The sequence below is a fragment of the Aplidium turbinatum genome, chromosome 2 (genome assembly GCF_918807975.1).
Source record: "Aplidium turbinatum chromosome 2, kaAplTurb1.1, whole genome shotgun sequence".
NCBI classification, from domain to species: Eukaryota; Metazoa; Chordata; class Ascidiacea; order Aplousobranchia; family Polyclinidae; genus Aplidium; species Aplidium turbinatum.
The window spans coordinates 37,619,500-37,642,600 of record NC_137473.1 but is presented as its reverse complement, the minus strand read 5'-3'; the positions used below and the strand labels follow the sequence as shown (position 1 = coordinate 37,642,600).

At 36.2% G+C, this 23,101-nt stretch overlaps 2 protein-coding genes across 2 annotated transcripts; both read right to left on the bottom strand.

The window, feature by feature from the left end:
• Positions 1-2,708: 2,708 nt before the first annotated feature.
• LOC145764268 (uncharacterized) lies at positions 2,709-16,117 on the bottom strand. The gene is made up of 8 exons (XM_082575891.1): positions 15,910-16,117; positions 12,876-12,926; positions 11,726-11,821; positions 10,368-10,535; positions 5,120-5,305; positions 4,023-4,142; positions 3,545-3,717; positions 2,709-2,846 (listed from the first exon to the last, which is right to left on the bottom strand). The coding sequence occupies exons 1-6, from the start codon at positions 16,115-16,117 to the stop codon at positions 4,111-4,113; spliced, it is 741 nt and encodes a 246-aa protein (XP_082432017.1). The 3' UTR covers positions 2,709-2,846; positions 3,545-3,717; positions 4,023-4,110.
• A 1,970-nt stretch (positions 16,118-18,087) lies between these two features.
• Positions 18,088-22,368, bottom strand: LOC145765567 (uromodulin-like 1). The gene is made up of 8 exons (XM_082577401.1): positions 22,177-22,368; positions 21,826-21,986; positions 21,201-21,330; positions 20,893-21,002; positions 19,927-19,960; positions 19,553-19,684; positions 19,104-19,236; positions 18,088-18,736 (listed from the first exon to the last, which is right to left on the bottom strand). Exons 1-8 carry the CDS (start codon positions 22,336-22,338, stop codon positions 18,612-18,614), a joined length of 987 nt encoding a protein of 328 aa, XP_082433527.1. The 5' UTR covers positions 22,339-22,368; the 3' UTR covers positions 18,088-18,611.
• Between the last annotated feature and the right edge of the window lie 733 nt (positions 22,369-23,101).

The window sequence follows — 23,101 nt, the reverse complement described above, 5'->3', positions numbered from 1 at the left end:
ATTCCATCAAAAATTTCAGTAAAGTTTTTTCTTAATTAGCGCTAATGGTCTGATTCTTATTTGCAACAGAAAGATAAACTTATATAAACATCGCCACTAGAAATGTAAATTATGAGCGATTCCTCTTAAAAACTCAAGTAGGCTACATTGCGATTTTCATTGTCTTCTACAATGGTTGTAATGCGAACTGAACAGTCTGAATAGCGTTTTTTGGGCGGTGGTGTAGGAAATCCTGCAACCATTTGGTTGATTGTTACCGTTTCTAAAGCCTGCTCGCTCTAATGCGTCCATAAACTTCCAAACGTTTGGATGACATGCAGTAGCCTAATGTTAGCTTGAAGGTGGATATGCCATCTTTCCAACGAATTGTTTGTGTGGGGAAGATCTTCCACTACACGATCATGCATGCTCCATGTGCTGATCGGAAAACGGGATGATCGTCTGTTGACGCGTAGCCTTCTTCCGATGAAGACATCTCCAAAGTTATCTACAATCGAGTCAGCTTCTGTTGGCATGGTAGGCTAACTGAAGTGTTTCAAACGCACTATCTACGTCATTTGGTCGAATGAAAGCCATAGCTGGAAGCATACGAATTTTCAGAGCAAAGTCAGCATCTGCCTGATATTGGCCTTGCAATCCTTCCGCCTGCCTTTCCTTTGTTCTGTGTAGCGAGTAACGATGTTGCCACCAAACGTCTTCGCGCTATGAATAAACTTCGCTAAGTCATGCTTACATTTTATTATTCTCTTGGTATTCATTATCTGGGTGCAGTTGTCCGGGAGGAAGTTTTCCTACGGGGCAATTTTTCGGGGGGTAACTGTCCGGGGGGCAATTGTCCGGGGGAAATTGGCCTGGGGGTGATTGTCCAGAAGGCAGTTGTCCGGATACACTAACGGCCCGCGAAGATGTGGCAATTTTGAATTGTGTGCGGCCCGCGAAACGTGTTTATAATTTAGTTTAGTCTGGTACATGTGAACAATTCATTGTGGAGTGGATTATTGTAATTTCGCACCTTCTGTTAACCATTTTAGAAATTTTCCACCGGCCACCGCTAATCCGTTGTGTTTAATTATTTGGAACGTCAGAAGATCAGAGGCGTAACCCTGCTCTTGTCTCTGGCTTTATTCATTTTTTTATTTGATCTCTTGCTTTAGACCTTTTGTCGAGCCGGTTTGCGTCAAATTTAGCAGTTGCCTAATGTAGGCCTAGCCTATACAAGCAGTTGGATCAGAACAACTTCACCCTAGCGGCCCATTCCTTGCCAAATTTGTTGAACCAGTCAAAATAGCAAATTTGTTAAAATTAGAAGTAAAGAAGTAGAGGTATTGGAAGAAAAAAAATTGAAAAAATGGCAATTGAAAAGGGCAAAAAAAACAATTGAATGAACTCAATACAAGACTGCAGCAAAAAACAGTATGCGAATGAGATGTATGGTCATATAAAAGGCTTTATGAACAAATTACGACTTTGGAAAGCCACATACAGACAGGAAATCTTTTCCACTTTCCAACTTTGAGAGACCATGGAATGCATCCTCAAAAGAAAACTGAATTTGCAGACCAACTTGAAAAATTGTTGTATGAATTTTTAGCTCATTTCAAGGACTTTAAATCTCATGAACATTTGTTTGATATATTTTCTTCGCCATTCAACACAGACATTGACAAAGCACCAGGTGATATCCAACTTGAACTGAATGATCTTCAAGAGAAAACAGATTTGAAAGCAAAGTAGGCTACTTAGAAATGAATCTTGGCGTTTTTTACCGAAAACATCTCAACCAAGATGACTTTCCACATTTGAAAAAATTTATGGCTTCAAAAATGGCTCTTTTTGGCTCAACATATTTGTGCGAACAATTTTTTTCTAAAATGGGCGTCATAAAATCTCCCTATCGAATCTCACTGAACTCGTTTAAAGACTGTGTGACAATAGATTTAAACAGCAGTTTTCTTCAGAAATTTATAGGCTACGTCTTAACTTATTATTTCTGCAAGGAGATCCCCTAATAATACCATATGAATATTGAATAACAAAAAAATACTTTTTTGTGCCTGCAACTACTAGAATCATAATATGTTAAATAAACATGCGGCCCGCAGTTTCACCCAGTTATTTATACTTGGCCCTCCTGTAAAAAAGGTTGCACACCCCTGCACTAAATAATGTCCCATAAAGAAAATAGAAAAACACATATGCTGTAGTTTGTTTTGATTTGAGCTTTCTAATTAAACTAGGCTACTATCTCTTTAAGTCAATTTCCTTATCTTTCACACGCAATAACACAAATAATGATAATGCATGTTTTTATATAGCGGTAGCCTGTGCGGTAGCCTGTGCGGTAGCCTATGCACTGCAGATATGCGTTGGTCTCTGCGCTTTATAAAGCAAACAGCGTTAGGGCAGCCGGATCGAGTCGCAGCCGTATGGAAGTACAGCTGAGATAGGCCTACATTATCATCCAGAATCTAATCTTTTCCTGAGGTTGAAACAAGAATAAGATTTGACATATTTTTACATAGTCTTTATTACGACCCGACAGAGTGTCAAATACATGCTTTCAGAAGCATATACTCTAACCTTTAAGACTCCGAGATGATTAATATGAGGTTAATAAGGAAACAAGAAAAGCACAATAACTTCCACTTGTAAAATACCATTATATTGTTAAAGTTTACTTTCCAGTATTTTGGCTGGTAGGCTGTGATCTAACAAGTAAGATATTCCAGCCGCAATGATATGTGGTTATGCCATGTCAAGACAATGAGACGAACATATCTCGCTGTTATCGGATTCAAGAACATGTTGTTCACATGACTTGTCATGTCGGTGTTGGCTTGAAACACCTAAAAATAAAATAAAGTGTTTGAAACAATATTGCCTGTGAACTATAAACTATTCGATCATTTAATGAATTTCATGTGATGACTGATGCAGCTTTGGTAACTGACAGAAACGTTTGACAAGGAAGTCCAAGAGGCACTTTTGGACCAGCGTCGGGATCTTTGGAGTTGAGCGGAAACTTAAAGATAGTTCTTCGTGTACTTTTACTAGTTTATAATACGCTTGCAACCAAACCATTTTTTTTTTCAGAGACAACACCTGCCTTTTTTGGAAAGATAATGCTGAACTCGCAGCTTTTTCAAACACATTGTTTTCTGCCTAATGCAGAATTCTTGTGTAACCTTTAATTCTCAATAACATCCAAAAAACAGATTAGAGGTGAAAATTACTGTAAATCAACATCTGCGCCTACTTTATTACTCATTGTTTCATTAAAATATTTGTTATATTTTTAGAGATATAGCCTAGGATATGGCTTTAGCGTGTTTTAAGGGCCCAAGACATGATTAATGCAGACCCAAAGTATTGTCTAAACTGCTTTTGTAACTTAAATTGATGGTAGCCTACAGTGTGAAGTTTTTTTACTTAATTTAATACTTGCTCAGCTTATTGATTATTAACAACACGTTACTGTTTCATACGGTTTAGCCATTCTAACAAAGGAATTTAATAACAGCGGTATGCTTAACTCGTTACTAACAATGTTAGGTCCATCATCAGAAGTCATAATGGTCATGTTATCCTTTGAGTTCCCATAAGATATCATGAAAGATGTGATCCATTCCTCTCTTGCTGTAGGCCGACCTTGAGTGATCACGCCAGTGAGCAAAGTTGGAGTGTGAAAGTCCACTTCAATCCATTGAAGCCCATCATCTAAAAGATTGTAACTGGTTCAGGGGAAAAAATAGACCTATATGAGCGTAATCCTGGTTAAGCTGATTAGATCGACGTTACTTTGTTTAACATTTTGATGTTTGATGACTTCATTCTAGCTAGAATAAAACTAGTACGGTATTCTAAAACAAAAAGCAGACGTAGCCTTAGTCAGTGCAGGACAGACTTTCTAAAAGAAAACATTTGCTTTTGCAGGCTACAAATTGACTTTCTGTCACAAATTTTTTAAAAACTAATGAAACCAACTTGTTGTTTAAACTTATCATATTTGATCGTAGGCATACTTGGTACAAAGTTAAATGATCCTCGTTGGGCAGTGTATGACTGGCTTAGGATGTTGTGTCGTGAGGACGAGTGAAAGACTCTCTTTGGCTATTTTTGGACTGTAACGATTCCACCATCATCTGCATGCAGAAAAAGGAATTGATGACCGTAGCTAAAAGTCATCAAAATATCTCAATCTGGTTGCCTACTCAATTGTTGGGTATCATTGGAACATTACTGTAAGAAAAAGTGGTGGTTATAGAATTGTATCTTCTATCTGGTAGCGATTTGGGGAAAGACAATCATCAGATTATTTGCATCATTAGTTACGACCTAGAATATTCTTACTTTGTTTCGTTTATTTGTCCTAACTCTTTTAAATGAGAACAATAGTAGCCTTAGTAGACTTGAGTCTGTGAATTTGAAAGTTGTGCTTAAAGTTTACGTTATTAAAACAATAGCAGGCAGTATATTAAAACAATAACAACTGCCGGCAGCAGTGGCCGAGTGGTTAGCGCGTTGGGCTCGCAGTCGAGAGCCTGCATGTTCGACTCCAGCCACCCGCACTTGCTGTTGTTTCTCTGGGCAAGAAACTTTACGATAATTGCCTCTACTCAGTGATCCAATTCGAGTAATGGGTAGTACCAAATTTAAGTCATAAGTATAGTAGACAACCGGAAACAGACATTGCCGTCGGCTGCAGCGTGGGTCAGGTGCACGTGGGAAGGCGTATAGCGCTCAAGTCCGCTTTCCCGCAATGCAGGATAAAAATAATAAAAAAAAAAAAAAAAAGCTTTTGTGATTAAATTTTATTAACCAAACGGTTTGTTGACTGATTTATTTAAAAAAAAAGAACAAAGAAAATAAACGTGATTTCAAACTAATTATAATCCAATCACACACATTTTATCTTTGTATTACTGAAGTAGGCGATTTTAATCTAATGTAGATTAGGCTATGATTATTGGGTAATGGGTAGACTAGTTGCGTGTGATGAAATGCCGCCATGCACTAAACCAGCCAATGGGCTTGAACTAATTCGGTTTATCATTGCACTCGACACAACTGAAAGAAAATCGCCACGTTTTCTTTAACTTCTATGTTAATATATGTATACTTGTTATCTTTCCATCATGAATTGCGGCCCGACATATATGGGAATTGCTTGTGTAAGTTCCTGATCCGTAGATATATTGTCTATATCCATTGCCTCGTTGGCAGTTTTCAGGACAGTTAACTATGAATTTCATCTGTGAATAGCTTGAAGCGACGTTATTGCAGCTGATCTGTTGAATGGGATTCACTGCAAAAGTTGAAAGAGGTAATAAAAAACAAGCACCCTGAAACTCAAGTTTAGTTAAAGCACCTAGGTTAGGCTAGTCCAAGGCTCTAAAACTCGAACAATTTAATACATACACACATGTCCACGAATCATATAATAATTTGAGTATAGGGTAGGCTACAGTAACCGAAATACCAGTTGTTGAATGCGGGGACGCCACAGGTGGGAAGGCTTGAGAAAGCTATTGCTTCCCAAAAGTTTACCTTGCCTCCCAAAAAATGGGGTTTTAACCCTTTGTCCTGTGGGGGGGGGTCGGGTGGGATTTGGCGCTTTTCAAAGCAATATCACAAAAGAACTACGCAATCCACACCTTTGAAATTTTTTGACTTTTCCTAAAAATTATTCAAGTATTTATTCCGCTTTAAATGGCATTGCTATTGTCTATAGTTTTAGAGATATAACATGATTTTCATAACATACTCGGATATTTTAGCCTGCTACTAGCTAGTCCTTTTGTTTTCTAATTATACGAATTAATAGGATACTGAGCGCCGTCGTGCGTGGAACTGCGACGCAGATATCTCGTGAGTTGGCTTTGTTGTAAAGCATTCGACCGTAATGATTCCGCCTTTTGTTTGCAAACTCGAGTTTTGAGTTGCTTTGATTAATCTTTTAATTACATCTGGGTTTCTTTGAAATTATATCAGAGAGTAAGTATACGATAAGCCATGCTGAAAAAGATGTAATTTTACATAGTTTTCTATGGCCAATACATTTTGTTTCTAACTTATAACAAGAAGCCGTACGAAAATTTCTTGACAAAACTCAGTCTATCTCACAAAACAAACAAACTGATGTGGGAAGTTTTTTGTTGATTTCTTGTCGGAAAGCAACAAGGAGTGAGTTTTTGACCCGCCAATAAACTTCTGCATGTACCGGTACACTTATATTCACATAAATATTTATGGATGTTGTTAAAACGTTTTTATAAAAACGAGAGATTGAAGGATTCTGAAAAGAACTTGACATCGTCTATCTAAACTGCTCTGCTTTTGTGGAAAAACACGCGCAGCGAAATTGTTGTGCTTTGACAAACATTGCACATACTGTATTGTCAGCAATGAATCTTTACCTAAATGGTAATTTTGCAGTTGCTTGAGAGATTACAAAATTATTTTTTCTCTACGAGGATTGAAAAGTTTTGATATATCTCAGCAAAAACACTATTAGGTCCAACTCAATAATTTCAAACTTTGTTTTCAAATGTTGATCTTCAAAAGCTTATTTTCACAAAAGCTTACCTCAAAAAGGTGTAGGCATATATCATTTTCTCAATAAATTTAGATGTTTATGTCATGTGGAGCAAAGTTGTTTGCTTGGTTGAAAGAATCTGAAATCAATGCCTTGTTTTTGTAACGTATCGCAACGTAACCTATCAGTCAGCCGCTTTTGAGCCTTTTTGTTTTCGAATACATTTCCGTGACAAAAGATTGGCTTTTGTAATAACGCCATCAACCGCGAAGTTGCATTCTCTGACTGCATCTAAAACGCGATACCATACTCAGCAATTTTTCTAAAAAATTGTTGCACGAAATACCTATCTGACAAAATAAGGGAAATATGTTGAATTGAATTATTTTTTATACGGATTGTTTTCCTTGTCTCCTAAAAGTAACTAAAAAAAATAAAAACGATTTTTATCGTTTGGCATAAAAATATGATATTGAGGTTCACCTTGGTTTGCATGATGAAAAATGAAAATCATAAAAAACAATTGCTCGAAATGATTTTCACAGCTATTTGATCCTTCGCGATGATATCAATTGTAGTTTCTATTACATGAAACCTGTTCAAATTATTTTTTTTTTAAAACTGTGGTTGATTCAAGAATATAATACTTTGTAAATATAACTTACTTCATTTTTGTGTTTTTACTTCGACTTTTTCACAAGCAAGACTTTACACAAAACAACTTCAGTGTGAGCCTACCCAATAATGTCGATAAGTTATTTGCAACGTGAGTCGATTGACCAGAGTAGCCTCAGTGGACCAGAAAGCTGTGGCCAAAACTTGATTACTTTTATCAAAAGGTTTGCACATTGGGAACAGCAATCACTTTGTTTCAAATCAGCAAATCACTTTTTGTCATTGGTTCAACGTCTGAACTAATATACAACAAAATTGGTTTTCTGGGTCTTTGGTTCGGAAAAACATCATTATGATGTATTGTTACGTGGTCTATCAGCCAGCAGTAGTTTATGCGCCTTTTGTTTTTGGTTATGTATCAATTACAAAAGATGGCTTTTGCAGTAATGCCGTCAACCGCAAACTGCATCTAAAATGTTATTTCAAAATGTGAAGAGAAAAAAATCTTCTAATGCGTAAGAAATAGCTTGACACAAAATGCATGTCCAACAAATTAGTAAAACATGTAGAAAACCTTATCTTGCAAATCTAGTTGACAACATAAAAAAGCCGTTTCAATCGCTTAGACACAAACGTGCATTATCAAAATATCAAAAACCTTCAATTTTGCCGAAGAAAAAAGTCAAAATTTTAGTGATTTTTTTGTATGATAATAACAATCAGCCTAAAAAAGATTTTTTTTGCAAGATTTGATATCTTGCTAAATGTATTTATTTTTCCTATCGTTATGCCACGACTTTGAGTTTGTCATGCAGAACGGGAGTTCCCTTTGGCAATGTACAAACGACCTTTTCTATAGCCTACCAATACGATGTGATTAAACGATTATTGTCACTTCACTTTATCAAAATTGTTGCAAAATTATTTCATTCAAAGTGATCATTGTTGGTAGGTATGGAAACAAATCAGTTTTGTAATGCATCGTGACATAGTTTATCAGTCAGGAGTTCTAGACACTTTTTGTTTTTGAAGTGCATGGAGGTCCAAGTTGGAACGAGCTCCTATCGAAGCAAGTAACTACCTTTGGATAGGTTGTGGTTCAAACACCATGTGACACCAATAGGCTACCTTACTTTTCTGTATCAACCGCTAGCTAGAAAGCAAATCAGATACTTTTTACATCGATTCAACGTCTCTAGACGTTAAAACAATGTTAAAAACAAATAAATAGCTTCCTGGGATGTGCTGTAAACTGCAAAGTGTTTCTTGATCATGTATAACCAAATTGGACAGTATGAGTGTGAAAAGAAAACTGAACTGAACACAATTGTTACAAATAAAATGTTTACTAAAGCTCATTGCTTGATTTAGTTTTAATATCAAGCGATGACAGTACATTTGAAAATGTGTAGACTATAACATATGGCTCAAAAATGACTTGAAACAGTTTATTTTGCCGTGATTTTGTCTCATTCTCTGCAAACGTTGAGACAAAGCGAAAGATTTTTGCAATGCCTCGGGCAAAACAACAAGCAAACGCAAGTCAGACGCCAATTACGATTTCATTGAAGCGTGGACGACGTCCACGCGTAAGAGATTAAAATCCAACACAATGGAATTATCCCGTCACACTCAATTATAAAGTAATTAAGAAACGATTTCTCAAGTCAAATAAAAAAATATGACCAACCATCAAATTATTTGATTTTTCAAGTTACGCTGTTGAACAAATTGCAAAAGATTTTCGATACTATGTTGTCAGATAAATTATCTGCATCATGTGAAAATTTGATTGATCTATTTTGCGTAGTTTTTGAGTTACACGAGCTGAAAGTGATAGTGTCGAACAGACCCCCCCTCCGCAAGTCAGCTGGCCAAAATACGTCACAGGAAATAGGGTTAATACTATTACAACGTTTTAATGACGTTGTATTACAAATTGAGGAACGTTTTAAATTTTTTTGGCTGCATTCAGTAGCCTAACTGTATGTTTAACAAACTCTTTATTTCAAATATTAAAACATTTGTTTGTTAAAGAATAGTTTTTGCCCTCCTAAAATTTTCTTTCTAGCTACATCGCTGCTTGAAGGAGACAGACTACTGAAAATATAACCTAAATGAATGTGAACTTAGTTTACTTTTACTTCTTACCATCACAACGAAAAGATAAAGCCTAGCCTACAAGCCAAACATAGCAGAAGTCTAAGAAAATATGAAAGTGACAAAGCAAGAACTTCAAGGCATGTAAGACTGAAACGATACCAATTTATAATAGGCTGAGTAAAGACAATATTGGTACCGTTGCAAAACTTTTAATTAAAAACATAGGAAAATAGTTTGTGTTCAAGAAAAACAAAATAGCGGTAGCCTACGTGTAGTCTATTTAGCTGTGGTGCCAGCTGTATTGCCGAGTGGTGAGAACCCTGGAACGACGTTCGAAAGGGCGCCGGTTTGACACCGCTCAAGAGCATGTGGCTGTGTCTTTAGCAAGACACCTAAAGGTATGCCTGAAGGTGGTCACGAAGATTGGCTTTTTTGCTTTCCCGTCCGCTTAATCTAAATCTTCAATCACCGGGCGTAAGCCTGGATACGACAAACAAGCTGTGGTGCGTTACCAAATATGTTAATGATGGTCGATAAGAGAAAAAAATTGAAGTTTTTAAGTTTTTTTATTATTGCACTACTTTTTTTGTTCTTTTAGCAATTATGCTAAGTTTGCACCCTCAGCATTCCAGAAATATATAAAACTATTTTTTTTTTACAAACTTTAATACAGCTTTTCTATATAAGCGTTGATGTCGTCTTTTTCGGTTAGGCCTACATCTCTACCTAGTGGTTGGAGTGTGTTCCTATTGAAATTAATGCTGATGGGAATGATCTGCATTGCGAACGCAGATGGAAGTCGTGTGCGGAATTGCGAAAACATGCCAATACTAAAGTAGGGCATGGCTCAATACATAAACATTAATTTCATCTTCAAAGAATCACGATTTTCAATAAACTTCAAATTGATCAATGTTTTCGGCTTCTCCTCTGTGAACCGACTTTCAAGCAATCAGTTGCAGCTACGAAGGCCTACATAGAGTTTCACATGTCAATAAAGAAAGTCTATTAAATGTAGGCCTAGCAATGCAACTTGACTTGCAACTTTCTCGTATAATAACCTAACATTGTGGTATTGTAACAAATATAATCTCGATTTTTCGACGTTATTTACTGTCATTTGAGCGCCAGGCCCCAATCGTTTGACCAGTAGGTTGGTTATCCAATCTTGCGAGAAACGGAGCCTGATATTCCCCAATCCCTGTTGCACTGTATGTGCTTGACGCGGTGATATCAGCATCCACAATCCGCCCATCGCGCAATCCTATCGGACAGTTGTTGCCTGGAAATGTTTTACAAGTTTTATTGTTGATATTTGTGCTGGTGAGAATCTCATACCAGTGCCGGTCTTAGGATATTTCGGGCCCTGTGCGGAATGTGCTTTGCGGGCCCCAATGACAATGATCCAATTCAGTAGCGTAGCTAAGTATTTTAAAAGGGGAGGAAGGGTTTGACAGCCGGCTGGCAAACCCTGATGGCGTGTTCGCCAAAGGCGACACTCAGCAGTGTGGGGTCTGGAGGGCCTCCCTCAGAAAATATTTGAAAATTTCCTTTAAGTTTGGTGCATTCTGAGCGCATGTTCAACAAAAATTTGGGTATGAATATTAACTGTAAAATGGTGCTGTCCGGTGGAACAGCAAAAGGATTAGATCATGTTTTCTCTGGCATTTTTTGGAAATGAAGCTGAGTCTCCATGTTTTCTTGTTGCTAATTCCTAAAGCCGCAACCGACTTCAAGGATAACGGTAGGCTACTTGCTTGTGAATCGAACTAAATTTTTCCATTGGAAATGACAAAAATTACTGCATTTCCTGAGTAAATTGCGAGCCCCTAATTTGCACGCCCTGTGCGATCGCACGGTTTGCACACCCCAAAGACCGGCACTGCTCATACCATGTTCATTTTGTTCTATAGTATGGGATACATACTGGAATTTTAAGTTAGTCGAAGTTTATTATTGTAACGTTTATTTATTTTTCGTATAGGCCTCACTCATATAGGCTAATTTCCTTGATGTTTAAGTTTACTGTATCTCACAAGACTTATGAAACAGAGTAGTGTAGCCTATTTACCAATGTTTTTACGTTGAAACACATAAGGTATGGTGTCTATCAATATCCCAATGTGAATTTGTTAAAAATACTAGCAAAATATCAACTTAAAAAGACAAAATGATGTAGGCTAAGTTAAAGTTTTTTAAGTTGATTTTAAAACTTTCTAGGTTAGCATCATCCACAAAGTGGTGAGAAGGTTTCACATACCCTTCAAAAGGCTGAACGCTTTGCGGTACGTGACTGTGTCCTGGCATGTCAGACATTAAATAACACGCTTGAAAGTGGGCATGAATATTTGCTTAATTGGCTTACCACCCACTTATGATACGTTTGAAAACTTAAAACTATCGGCACCAGGCATAAAACTATACGCAAAAGGAACTCGGAGACAAAATGCAATTGAGGATTTGCTTTCATACGTTTTCGCAATTCCTGTTTGACGATTTCCTCAACTCTGTGGTAATTCAAGACCATCGAGCTTGAATTCTTTTCTCCTTCGGGAATTTTCACTGCACCTTTTATAAGAACAAATTATGATTGAGTTATTATTTAATTAAGAAAAGGTGTTACAAAACGAATAGGCTTAGACTGCATTGGTGTTTGACCAATTGACTTATCGACTTTTATCAACCTACAATACTACTATTGTGTCGCTTATAGCTGTTAATTGAAAGTAACTGCCAACATAGCCAATTTGAAATAGCAAACGATTTGAAATTAGATATTTTAAATTAAGATTAATTTAATAGATTAATTTTTAAGATTAAGATTAAGATTAAGATTAAGATTAAGATTAATTTTTAAATTAAGATATTTTCCTGAAGAGGGCAGAAAGTTTTGCCGAAAACGTTCGAAATTATGTATCTATTTCATTTCTGTATTAATTTTGAATTATGCAATTCAATGTTATTAAGTTGTTATCGATTGTCTGTCTATGATTTGAAATTCTCTCTTAAAGGATTTTTTTAGACAATTATTTCACCAACAAGATTCTTAATATTCAATTCAAACCTTTCGCACTTTTTTCTCAGTTTAGATTTCGACCGAATTAGTAGGTGACGACTTACAAAAATATTCAGTATTTCCTAGCAATAGTTTCAAAGTTCATCTGATGAAAGCGAAAGTTGAAGCTCTTAGTCACTACTTGGAAAAAAACAAGTATTTTCCTTTATTTCTCTTGCCATAATCCCAATGCGGTAGAACTGTAGAACACTATAGATTCGAAAACTTTATTTTGTACGTTATTCACTCTGAGGATGGGCGTTGTCATGTAGGCAAAACGTCAGTGAAGAAAGAAAACAATTCTTATGTTTCTGTTTTCACTTTTGCATTCATCAGATGACCGTTGCAATTTGCCACTATTATTAGAAAACATAATAATCATGACGAACAACATCTAACGTTTTAATATTATGACGATAAATTTACGTGACATCATAGGCTACTGTAAGTCTACAGTTTCACAGAAAAGAGAACTTATAGCACATAAAGATATACACTACAGTAGGAACAAACTTTAGAACCTTTCAATTTAAACTTTAAATTATTTGAAGCACTGCGGACTTCTACCTGGATTTTTCTCAAGTTCTTGAATTCTCCGCGATAATGTTTGAAGTTTTTCTGCAAAGCAATAAGCTACGTAAAACCGTTGGTAAAACTAGAAAAAGTTAGTAGGCCTATGCTTTAACTTGCAGCTCGTTCATCGGCATGCACCGCTAGGCTTATTCAATGACGAAGAAAATAAGAGGTGACACTCTAAATGTTATCAACTGTATATGTTGGTGATCAACGATCTACCTTATAATAAGTTACCATACCAAGTCTTAAAAAAAAATCAGAAAAGTAAAGTATTTTTTTTTTGATTAATCAACAAAATATGAAATTTTAAAACTAAGGCACTTTCATAGTATGTTTTTGTTTGCAAGAAAAAAATGTTGTTAAATAATATGATAAAGATTTCGCTTTCTTGTAGAATAGATGGGGTTGTAGATCTACTAAAACATCTACCATGCAACATCTAACTTGTAATTTGCAATTAAAACAGGCCTACCATATTTTCATCGCCTAAAAAGAGGACAAGTTGCGTCGTGCGAGTAAAATACGAGTAGAATGTTACGTATGAAGAATTTTGTACATCTTTTTGGATAATTATAGACGTATGGAGCAAAAGTTACTGCAAAAAAGCTGACAAATTTGTTTTCGCAAGCCGATTTGTTAGATTTGTGTGACAAAACATAAAAATGTGATGTGATAATGTAATAAAAATGTGAGGCAGGCAGTATCTGTAGGTAGTCATGCCTTAACTTTTTTAGGAAAAAAAGGACCAGCTTTAACCCATATCTTCCTAGCGTCAGAGGAAGATATGGGTTAACGAAATCATAAAATTACTTGCAATAAATATAATTGAAGTTGTATACAGCTGTTGATAGGATGCTAAGAACAGACTCAGCTAAAAGGCTGATTAATTCCTTGCATTATAGTAGCTGCATCACAGATAAAATTTATTCTAGATTTGCACCCACATAAGTTGTAAGTATCCAACTATCCATGCTATGATTTAGTTTGAAATAGGTTATATGTTATGCATAGTACACATTGAATTATTTTTTCGATTTGCTTCACTTGACAAATAGTCAAACTAGGCTATTAAGTTGGTAGGCTAATCAGCAACGTCTACAAGCGCTGAATCAATATAAAATAGATCTGGGTAAAACAATAATTTATTGTAAAAGTGTGAGCGTGAAAACCTTAAAATGTAAACATGACTTTGTCAAACTCTTTTGCAAGTTTTTGCGTTTTTTATTTCTTTGTAATTTAATCATTCTTTTTTGATTTTCTCAATTTTTTTTTAGTTAGTCCCCAATTTTTCTTTTCCATAAATTTGTTGATCAGATCTCCTCAAATGAAGCAATTCCCTCACAAGTGGATTTGCAGTTCGCTCGCACTCATCACTGACCGCCATTTGGCTACCTACGACAATCCCAAAGCAATGTAGTTTGTTTCAATGAACGTCTAAGGTTGTTTAGAACAACAGATCAAATAACTTAGTATACGCCAATGTTTTTCCGACAATCTATAAATCAACATCAACTACATAACATCGTATAAATCATCTGCCCCGTTAGCTCAGTGGTTACGTGCCCAGATAAGATCAGGCGGCGCTGGTTCGACTCTCGGGGTGTGCGCTTGAGCAACGCACTTCAGGACTGCTCTCCATTCAGCGGCACCTAGTGAATGGAATAATTCCCAGCAACAACACTTCAACAATCGGAAAACTTCACTCTGCCAATATCAGTAACCGGCCCTGCGTCAAGGGTCTCTACAAATATGCAAAACTACCAGGAGTAACCTATCAAGGCTTTGTTAGTCCGAAGATAAAGATTCAAAACCAACCAACCATGTTGCATTGGTACAGAAATGGTTGGAAATTGCAAAAAAGTCATATAACAATGAAATCCTGTTGAAAATATGAGCAAGAAAACTAAAAATGTAAAAAAGAGGACGTTTGAGCATTTTTGGGTGTCCTCGGTGGACAATTTATTTTTCTTCAAACAATAGCAGATTGACGCAGTTAATTTTGGTCTAGGATTGCAACATTCAAATTACCAGAGTTTCGCCGTACACTTGCAACTCTCCTGCGGTACACAGTTTGGAAAACCATGTTTTAGGCTACACTTCAGCATGGTGTTAGACTTACAAATCTACTAAATTACTTTATAATAGGCTAAGCGTTTATCAGAGGTGGGCATCCGCTCCTTTCAAAGTAGCGCTACCCACTACTTCAAAAGTAACGCGCTATTTGCTACTCTGGTTAAGTAGCGCGCTACCGCTACTATTGTCTTAACTTAAACTGACGCAGGAAGCAGTTTGTTGTGACATCAAAATGACCTTGACAACGAACGCTCTCATTCGTTTACACTGCCATTTCAACGTCGTCAGGCTAGAAAAACACGTTCCGGGTGAAATTTATTGTTACGCATCTTTCAAAAACACGAGCATTTCAAAATGCAAGTCGCTGAGTCCGGTGCGCTTTGGCTTCAGCACGTCTTTTTCAACGAAAAAATGTTCTCCATTGCAACACTGGAAGGAATGGAAATGTTGTATTCGAATAGACATTATAAATCTGAATAGACAAATGCAGAATAGACAAATGCACTAAGAAAGCTTGAAAACTTGTTTCTGTCTGAAAAAAATGTCTTCGTAATTGACTTTTCTTTCTGTACCGACGCTTATGCGATGGCACTATCACACCAAGAAATTAATCCTCGGAGTCGTGTTGGTGTCACTCTTGCCGATATCAACGTGACTTGATGTTTCCCGCAATGGTCAAATAATTTCTGCTTTGGTCTTTTACGCATTGTTTCCATAAAAAATCTCCAAAAACGAGTCATTTTTTCACTAAATTGGGAAGTTGCAGGAGTGCAACTAAAAGAAATGTGGCTATATTAAACTGTGACTACATAAAAATTAGCTCCGCTATCGCAAAAGTAGCGCGCCACCCCCCACCTCTGGCGTGCATGTGTTGTGAAATATGCCACTCGTTTATGCTGAAACACCATTGACTAGGGTTAATGATTCAGTTGTAACACATCTGTTCACAAACCGGACTGAGCATTGATTTCTTTTTTCAGTGATTCCACGTCACTTTCGTTGCAATTGCATTCCCCGGCAAGTCCTTGGATTCCCTGCGGTCCAGCAGGACCTCTTTGGACAGGAAAACACACCTCATTTACTTGTTGGGCTTTGCCTGATGCAGCTAAACCGATTGTTGTGACCAAATAACCACCAAAGAACATAAGTCGTAAAGTCATGATTTCAATTTTTTAAGTCTGTCAGAAAAAACTAAGTCTGTTAAGTTCAATCAGAAATAAAAAACTAGCAGCATTAACATGCAAATTCTAATATAGAAACTTGAATGCAGCCTGCTTGTATTGACTACTAAGCTATTGACTGAAATGCCTTGGAAGTAGGCTACAACTTCCTCTGACTTCTTTCAAAAATGAGAACAAACACTGAAAGGGAAGTTGAATAAGGAAATATTGCAATTTCCAAACCAAACGAAAGTTTCAATGACTTGTTCAAAACGTCCTTTGTCACCAATAACTTAATAAAAAGTGAATTTTTCAAAGTAATACAAGAGCAATTGGATAGCAAAACTCATTGCAGCAGCAGGTGCAAATCAAAGTATGCAAAACTAGTTATTGACTTCATGGCGTCAGGAACACTTGTAACAAAAACTTCTACTAGTCCATGTTTTCTAATGGTTTTAAGCGAAGCATATTTTCAGCAGAAATGAAATGGATCACGAAACGAATATTATGACTTTGTGACTAAAAACCTTTCCAGCTGTGAATAATGAAATTCAACATTTATTGCAAATCTTTTTGTCAATATTTTATCTCAAAATAGTGGTGTTTGCATCAGCAATCTTCTTCTTGCTTATGAGAATTGCTGTCTCGATTTGTTGTCATTCGCTTGATTGCAAGAATGCATCAGCAATGAAATGGTGTTTATGTTATGTTGGCACCTTTATCTCCCACAAACCTTTTAAGCCACCAAGTTACCTCATTAGGACATCGCTGACATAATTTAATCCAGGTGCCTAGTGTCCACCCACGGCCAAATATGTTGCTATTTGAGAAAATTTCTAAGAGTCTGAATTGTTACAATCATAGCTATGATAAACCTGTCATCTTCCCATTTCCAGAAGTAAGTAGAATGAGCAATATTTGTACCTGGACATATGTTTGGCTTGTTTAACCGGAGATTAGGTTTTTATGTTAAGCACAACTTATGCAATAACAATGTAAAATATGTAAGATTTTCCAACTGCATCCTGGAGGTAGTATCGTTTGTTGTATCGCTATTGGTGCAATTGCATGTTCCATTTAAGATATCAAGGATTTTTTGTGAATTCTATGTTGTAAGCGGTTCATTTGATGTGCCAATTTAAATTTTAGTTCGTTTTGTTTTTCACCAAGTTTAATTTTGCAAGTAAAATGTGGCTATTGACAAAAGATCCTATACAAAAAACCTAACGACTATATGATGAGACTACCTCCAGGATGCAGTTGGAAAATCTTACATATTTTACATTATTATTGCATAAGTTGTGCTTAACATACATATCTAATCTCCAGTAAAACAAGCCAAAAATATGTCTAGATGCAAATATTGCTCATTTTACTTACTTTTGGAAATGGGAAGATGACAGGTTTGTCATAGCTATGATTGTAACAATTCAGACTCTTAGAAATTTCCTCAAATAGCAACATATTTGGCCGTGGTCCACCACTCCAAGGTCTAATTAACAGAATTCCATGTTGATCAATAACACTTTAGATCAAGGGTGCCTAAAGTTTTTTTTAGCCACATGCCGCATTTGGCGAGTCTTGGCGACCGCATTAAAATTTGTTCTTACTTTTTTTTTAAAAACTTGGCCTAAGCTTTAAGATTATATATTCTAGAGCCCAGACGGGGCTGCAAATAATGTTCTCGCGGGCCTTACTTTGAGAACCGCCGGTTAATTGGAGGGGGTTACTGAAGGACTATTATTTAGCATCACAAGGGGGATTAGGAAGAGCAGAAAAGTGGAGTCATACTAGAAGGATTTGAGAATTAAAAATAGAAGCTTCCTTCTCCAGGTAGCGAGACTTGTCATTTTGATGTTGATTCTACGTCTGCAGATGATTCAAAATAGTGCGTCCTGATTCCAATAAAAATGATTTGTTTAAAAATAACAAAATTGATACGAGACGTTCGATAAACGTAGACTGCCTGCACACAATGCCTTTACTTTATTTGAAAGTGGCAAAAATTATTTTAACACGATAACGTTTAAAACCTTGTATCAAACATTTAAACAATCAACAACAAACAAATTAATAACCGTGATGTAGGCCAGTTGGCTATAACTTTCCAAGGTAACAACTTAATTGCAAGTGAAATATCAGTTGTGAAGGGCAAAATTACAAAAGCTTTAAACGTTCAGTTGACGCTTGAAATACTTGATTAAATATCACGCCAGAAATGTAAGCGGAAACGACCATGGAATATTACATAAGTATTAAGTATGGTCGTCCAAATAATGGAAGTAATAAAAACCTGTGTTCGTTTCATTAATAAGACGCTAGTTAATGGTAAATCAACGAAAAATCTAGCAAGAATATTCCAATAAACTGTGTTTCTCGGCAGTCAAATATAGCAAGAATTGACAGCGATAGACACCGTGTTTCGCCCATGAGGCTGGGCTCGTCAGTATCGCACCACTAATTCATGCCACATAATTCCAATAAATTGTTTGTACTAAAAATCGTGTCTTTGCACAGCCAAGTAGGCCATGGCACAAAAGAAGACGCAAAGCAATGCAAGTAGAAATATTGAGACAAGAAACGAGAGAGAAATGAGTTGTTCGGCGGCTTCATTGTGATCTGAAAAAATAGAACATTAGTAACGAAAAAATGACGTCGAAGATAACCGACAGTAGATATGACAGCAATACTTCACTTCTAGCCTATACATACACCATACAGTATATGTTTGCATTTTTCAAACCTATGTATTTTACCTTACAAGACACAGATATAGCACAACGGAGATAATTTTATAGCTTACGAAAATCGTTCATTTTAAAATTTGTGCATTAAACTTTTTCTTTCGAAGACTATTTATAATACAAGAACATTAAGTACGTGATCACTTTTTTCATCCTTGTGAGACCAAATTTGCAGGTAACGGCCACTTGCCAATCACTAACCAGCAAACCTTATTTGCTATTTGGATAGTTGCAGTTGATACCTCGTTGAACATGAAGTGGTCCGATCGATAAAATTTCGTCATTGTTTTGGTTGTTTACAGGAGCTCTTCTCTTGGACAGCTTTTTCACTACGTCGTAAAATCTTTGCTTGATCAAACTGCTCTTCAAGCAAGACTGTTGACAATAAAGCACAAAATAGCGATAAAATAAAAGCAATATTTATTCGCTTCAAACGAAACATGTTTACCAGTAAAGGACGACTATCACAGTCTTTTGCAATTTTTTATTGCAAATAATGAAAACAGTTGTTACTTGAAATAATGTATGAAACGATTAAAAATAATAAAAAATGTACGAAAACTAAAAAAACAAACGTTTTTTTAACATCCCTAAGCTGATGCCTACCTCTGTTTTATGGTATATAATTAGTTATTTACGAGAATAAAATTGTAAGACACAAATGCACCAAGTCAGTTATTTTGGTACTCACAGGAATACAGCTTGACGCGTTATTAGATAGACATAGCCTCACGCCACAATGGATGTAAGTTGTGTCATAGTCAACGAACCCAAATACTTGGGTCTCAAACGCAGCAGTCGCCCCTTCCCCGCTGTTCGTGATCTGCACGCCACAAACAATGTAGTAAAAAGCATTTAAAAACCCACAATAAACCAGAAGAACGGGATAGATCATGCGCTTTGCTTCAAATTAAAGATGTCTAAACGAAAACAGGCAGTGGTAATGGTAACTCATTTAAACCTTCCCTCAAATGAGCAAGCTTGTTAAAATTTTAATTTTAACATTTAACCCAGTAGGCTACACAAGCTACAGTAGCTGAGTTTTAACTTGTTGCACATACCAACCTTAACCCTATCGTCGTTCTCCCCCGTTGGACACCTGCAATTGAATATAGGAAACTAACTTATACAAAGGAAACAACAACAATGTTCATAATATGTTTACAATAACACTTGAACTGAAGTGGAAGATCTTATTACAAGGTATTTAAAAAAAAGGAAAGTCCTAAACTCAAAAACATTGATCGAATTCTAAGATTTTGGAAAGAAAAAATGGTTTACTGCAACTGCTGAGAATTATGATCAGCTAGGAAATTTGCTTAATAAAGTAATCATAAACGTTTACACATAACTCTCCGTGTTTTTCAAGCGAAAGTAGAAAACCAAGAAAAGTCTTCAAAGTTAAAGTTGCAAAAATAAAAAGTGGTCTTAAATGAGATTGACCAAGCAACTCCAATAGACACCATAACCCATAAATTTATTTTTCTAATCGTTCACTAATAACTTATGAAGGATTGTTTTCAAATGAAGTGTCTGAATTAATGCGAAACCGATTAAAGGAACTGACTATGTTTCGTTTGTATCTTTTTTTTCTTCTTTCATTTCTTACTGTAAACGCGCATGTTCAAATCATTTGTTCCAATGTATTGGGATAAAGAAAGCGAATAGCTTTAGATAACTTTAGTTAAATGGAAACATGTTCTTTAGTTAAAAGGACAAACGAATTTATTTTCTCACGAATCAGTCCAACAATAAACAGCTAAAAATCGATTTCGATCAGCTAGCAGTTAGATGATCTTCAGTTAAGCTTATTCAAATAGAAATTAATTTAAAAATCATTGTTGTGGGTTTGACACCTGTCAGAAGATATTTCATTTTTTTGATGTTCTTAAGGAACACTAGAACATTCTATACCTAATTACCTAGCCTAAACCCTATAAAATATTTTCTGCATATATCGTAGTGTAAAGCATGCGACAAATTACGTTTGTATATCGGTAATATAGTGTCTGGCAAAATTTTATTTCTCACCCGTCTTCAATGATAACGTATTGATTGGTGTCAGACAGCTGAGGGGTTGAAGTCACCCAACACCTTTCCAGCACAAGCCTGACATTTGAGTCTTCTGTATGCAGCGCCACCTTACGTAAACAAAATTGTATGTTGTACCAACACTAAAATATGTTTTACAATTCAAACATATCGTAGTGAAGATACATCAGATGCCAATTAATAAACGATTACTTTTTCTTTTGATGTTGCACAGAAAATATTATAAACTAAAATGGCAAAACAATTCTGTCACTTCTTATTTATTTCTATTGTTATACTTAGCTTACCATAAAGAAAAGAGTGTCCGTAGTTTCAAACTCAGACCTGGTTTGTCGGGATGCATGAGTTCTGTCCGTGTAATGATTGAGTTCAGCAAGAAACTGTCCCGACTTTGAAGGGACAGATATATTTGCGATACTAAAGACAGCAGCAAGCTTTAATCAAAAACAACTTTTTTTAGGAGGCACTTCATTTCAAACTGCTAGGGTTCTTCTGGCTACTGAAGAGCCTAAGTTAGGCTACCATACGATGGTGATTTCATTTTTTTGTTTTTTCAGTTAGAGTGGTCATTTCCATGTATAAAATAAACACAAAACTCTTTCTGGCAGCCTTGCCCAGTCACTAAAGAATAAAAGTTTATGAAATATAATTATGAATAAAAACTAAAGATAATGAGCTTTGTTTTTCTTCTTATTATCGAAAAGTAAAAGTTATTAATTTAGTGACTGAATGCTATATGTATATGAGATCTGCTCAGAAATAACATACGAGTATCCAGATTATAACCAGTTTCTTAGTACCGTTTATTTTGATTTATTGTTTTTTAACGTTAAGTAAGAAGGGCCGCTTTTTATTTAGATATTAAGATTTAGTAGTCAACACACTTCTCAATGCAGGCTATACAATACATACTTTCGGACGACGCTGTACTGAGTTGTGTATAGTGATAGCCCGTTGAGGTACTTTTGGTAAACGCAGGAGAACTCCGTAAATGTTCCAGGACCAGTGTAAACTTGGTCGCCGGGAAATGTGTTGGATAGGTTGTTGCTGTACATTATATGCGAGATGTTACTCTAAAAAGCAAGCAAGTTTTTAGCGTCATACCCTAGCGGTACTAGTTCAAGCAGTACTAAAATAATTCTAACTTTTAAAACCTCAAATACAAATTATGTAAATTATAAACACAACTTTTATGGAGGAAAAATTAAATAAACCACACGCAAGCCTGTCATACAACATCAACGTGTACCATTGTAAGCTTACTGTGAAAAGAGTTGCGCACTCAGAAAATGAAGGGACAACAAATATCCAAAACCCTGGGTCAGAGGGGTCTTCCTCTCCTTTGCATGACGTGTTACTGAAATGTAGCTCATCCAAGTGAATATTCCGATCTAAGTAGTAGCTGGATAGTGCTCGGATGGCCATAGATGAAGGATAACACAGCACATCAAAGAAGCTAATCGATTCTGCAAAACAACGAAATAATTTCCATTTGCATCCCAGCAACAAATTACCAGAGTCGTTAAGTGTATAGCCTAAAGCTTTTAGAAATAGACGTAAGCCATAAGAAACTGTTTTTAGTGTAACTAGCTAGATTGATTTGTTTTAAAGAATCAAATATTAATTTACAGCGAGATTACTTTTAGACATTCTTTAAAGTTTTCATGAGTCCAATCAAGGTTTGCTTCATACGAAGCTAATGTGATGATTCCATGAAACCCATTAAAATTCTCTGAAACAGTTGCTCGGGAAAATACAGGGGGAGCATTCCTCGAGTGAGACAGATAAAAATGAATGGCACAAATAAAAACTGCTAGTAGGCTACTCCATCCAGTGGTTTGTTTTGTTTTATTATCTTTATCCTGCATTGCGGGAAAGTGGACTTGAGCGCTATGCATCGGTGTACGCCTTCCGACATACACCTGACCCACGCTGCAGCCGACGGCAATGTCTGTTTCCGGTTGTCTACTCTATTTATGACTTAAATTTGGTACTATCCATTACTCGAAATCGATCACTGGGTAGAGGCAATTATCGTAAAGTTTCTTGCCCAGAGAAACAACAGCAAGTGCGGGTGGCTGGAGTCGAACATGCAGGCTCTCGACTGCGAGCCCAACGCGCTAACCACTTGGCCATTGCTGCCGTTATTTATAGCTACCCGAATATTAAGTTTGAGAAATTCCTACAT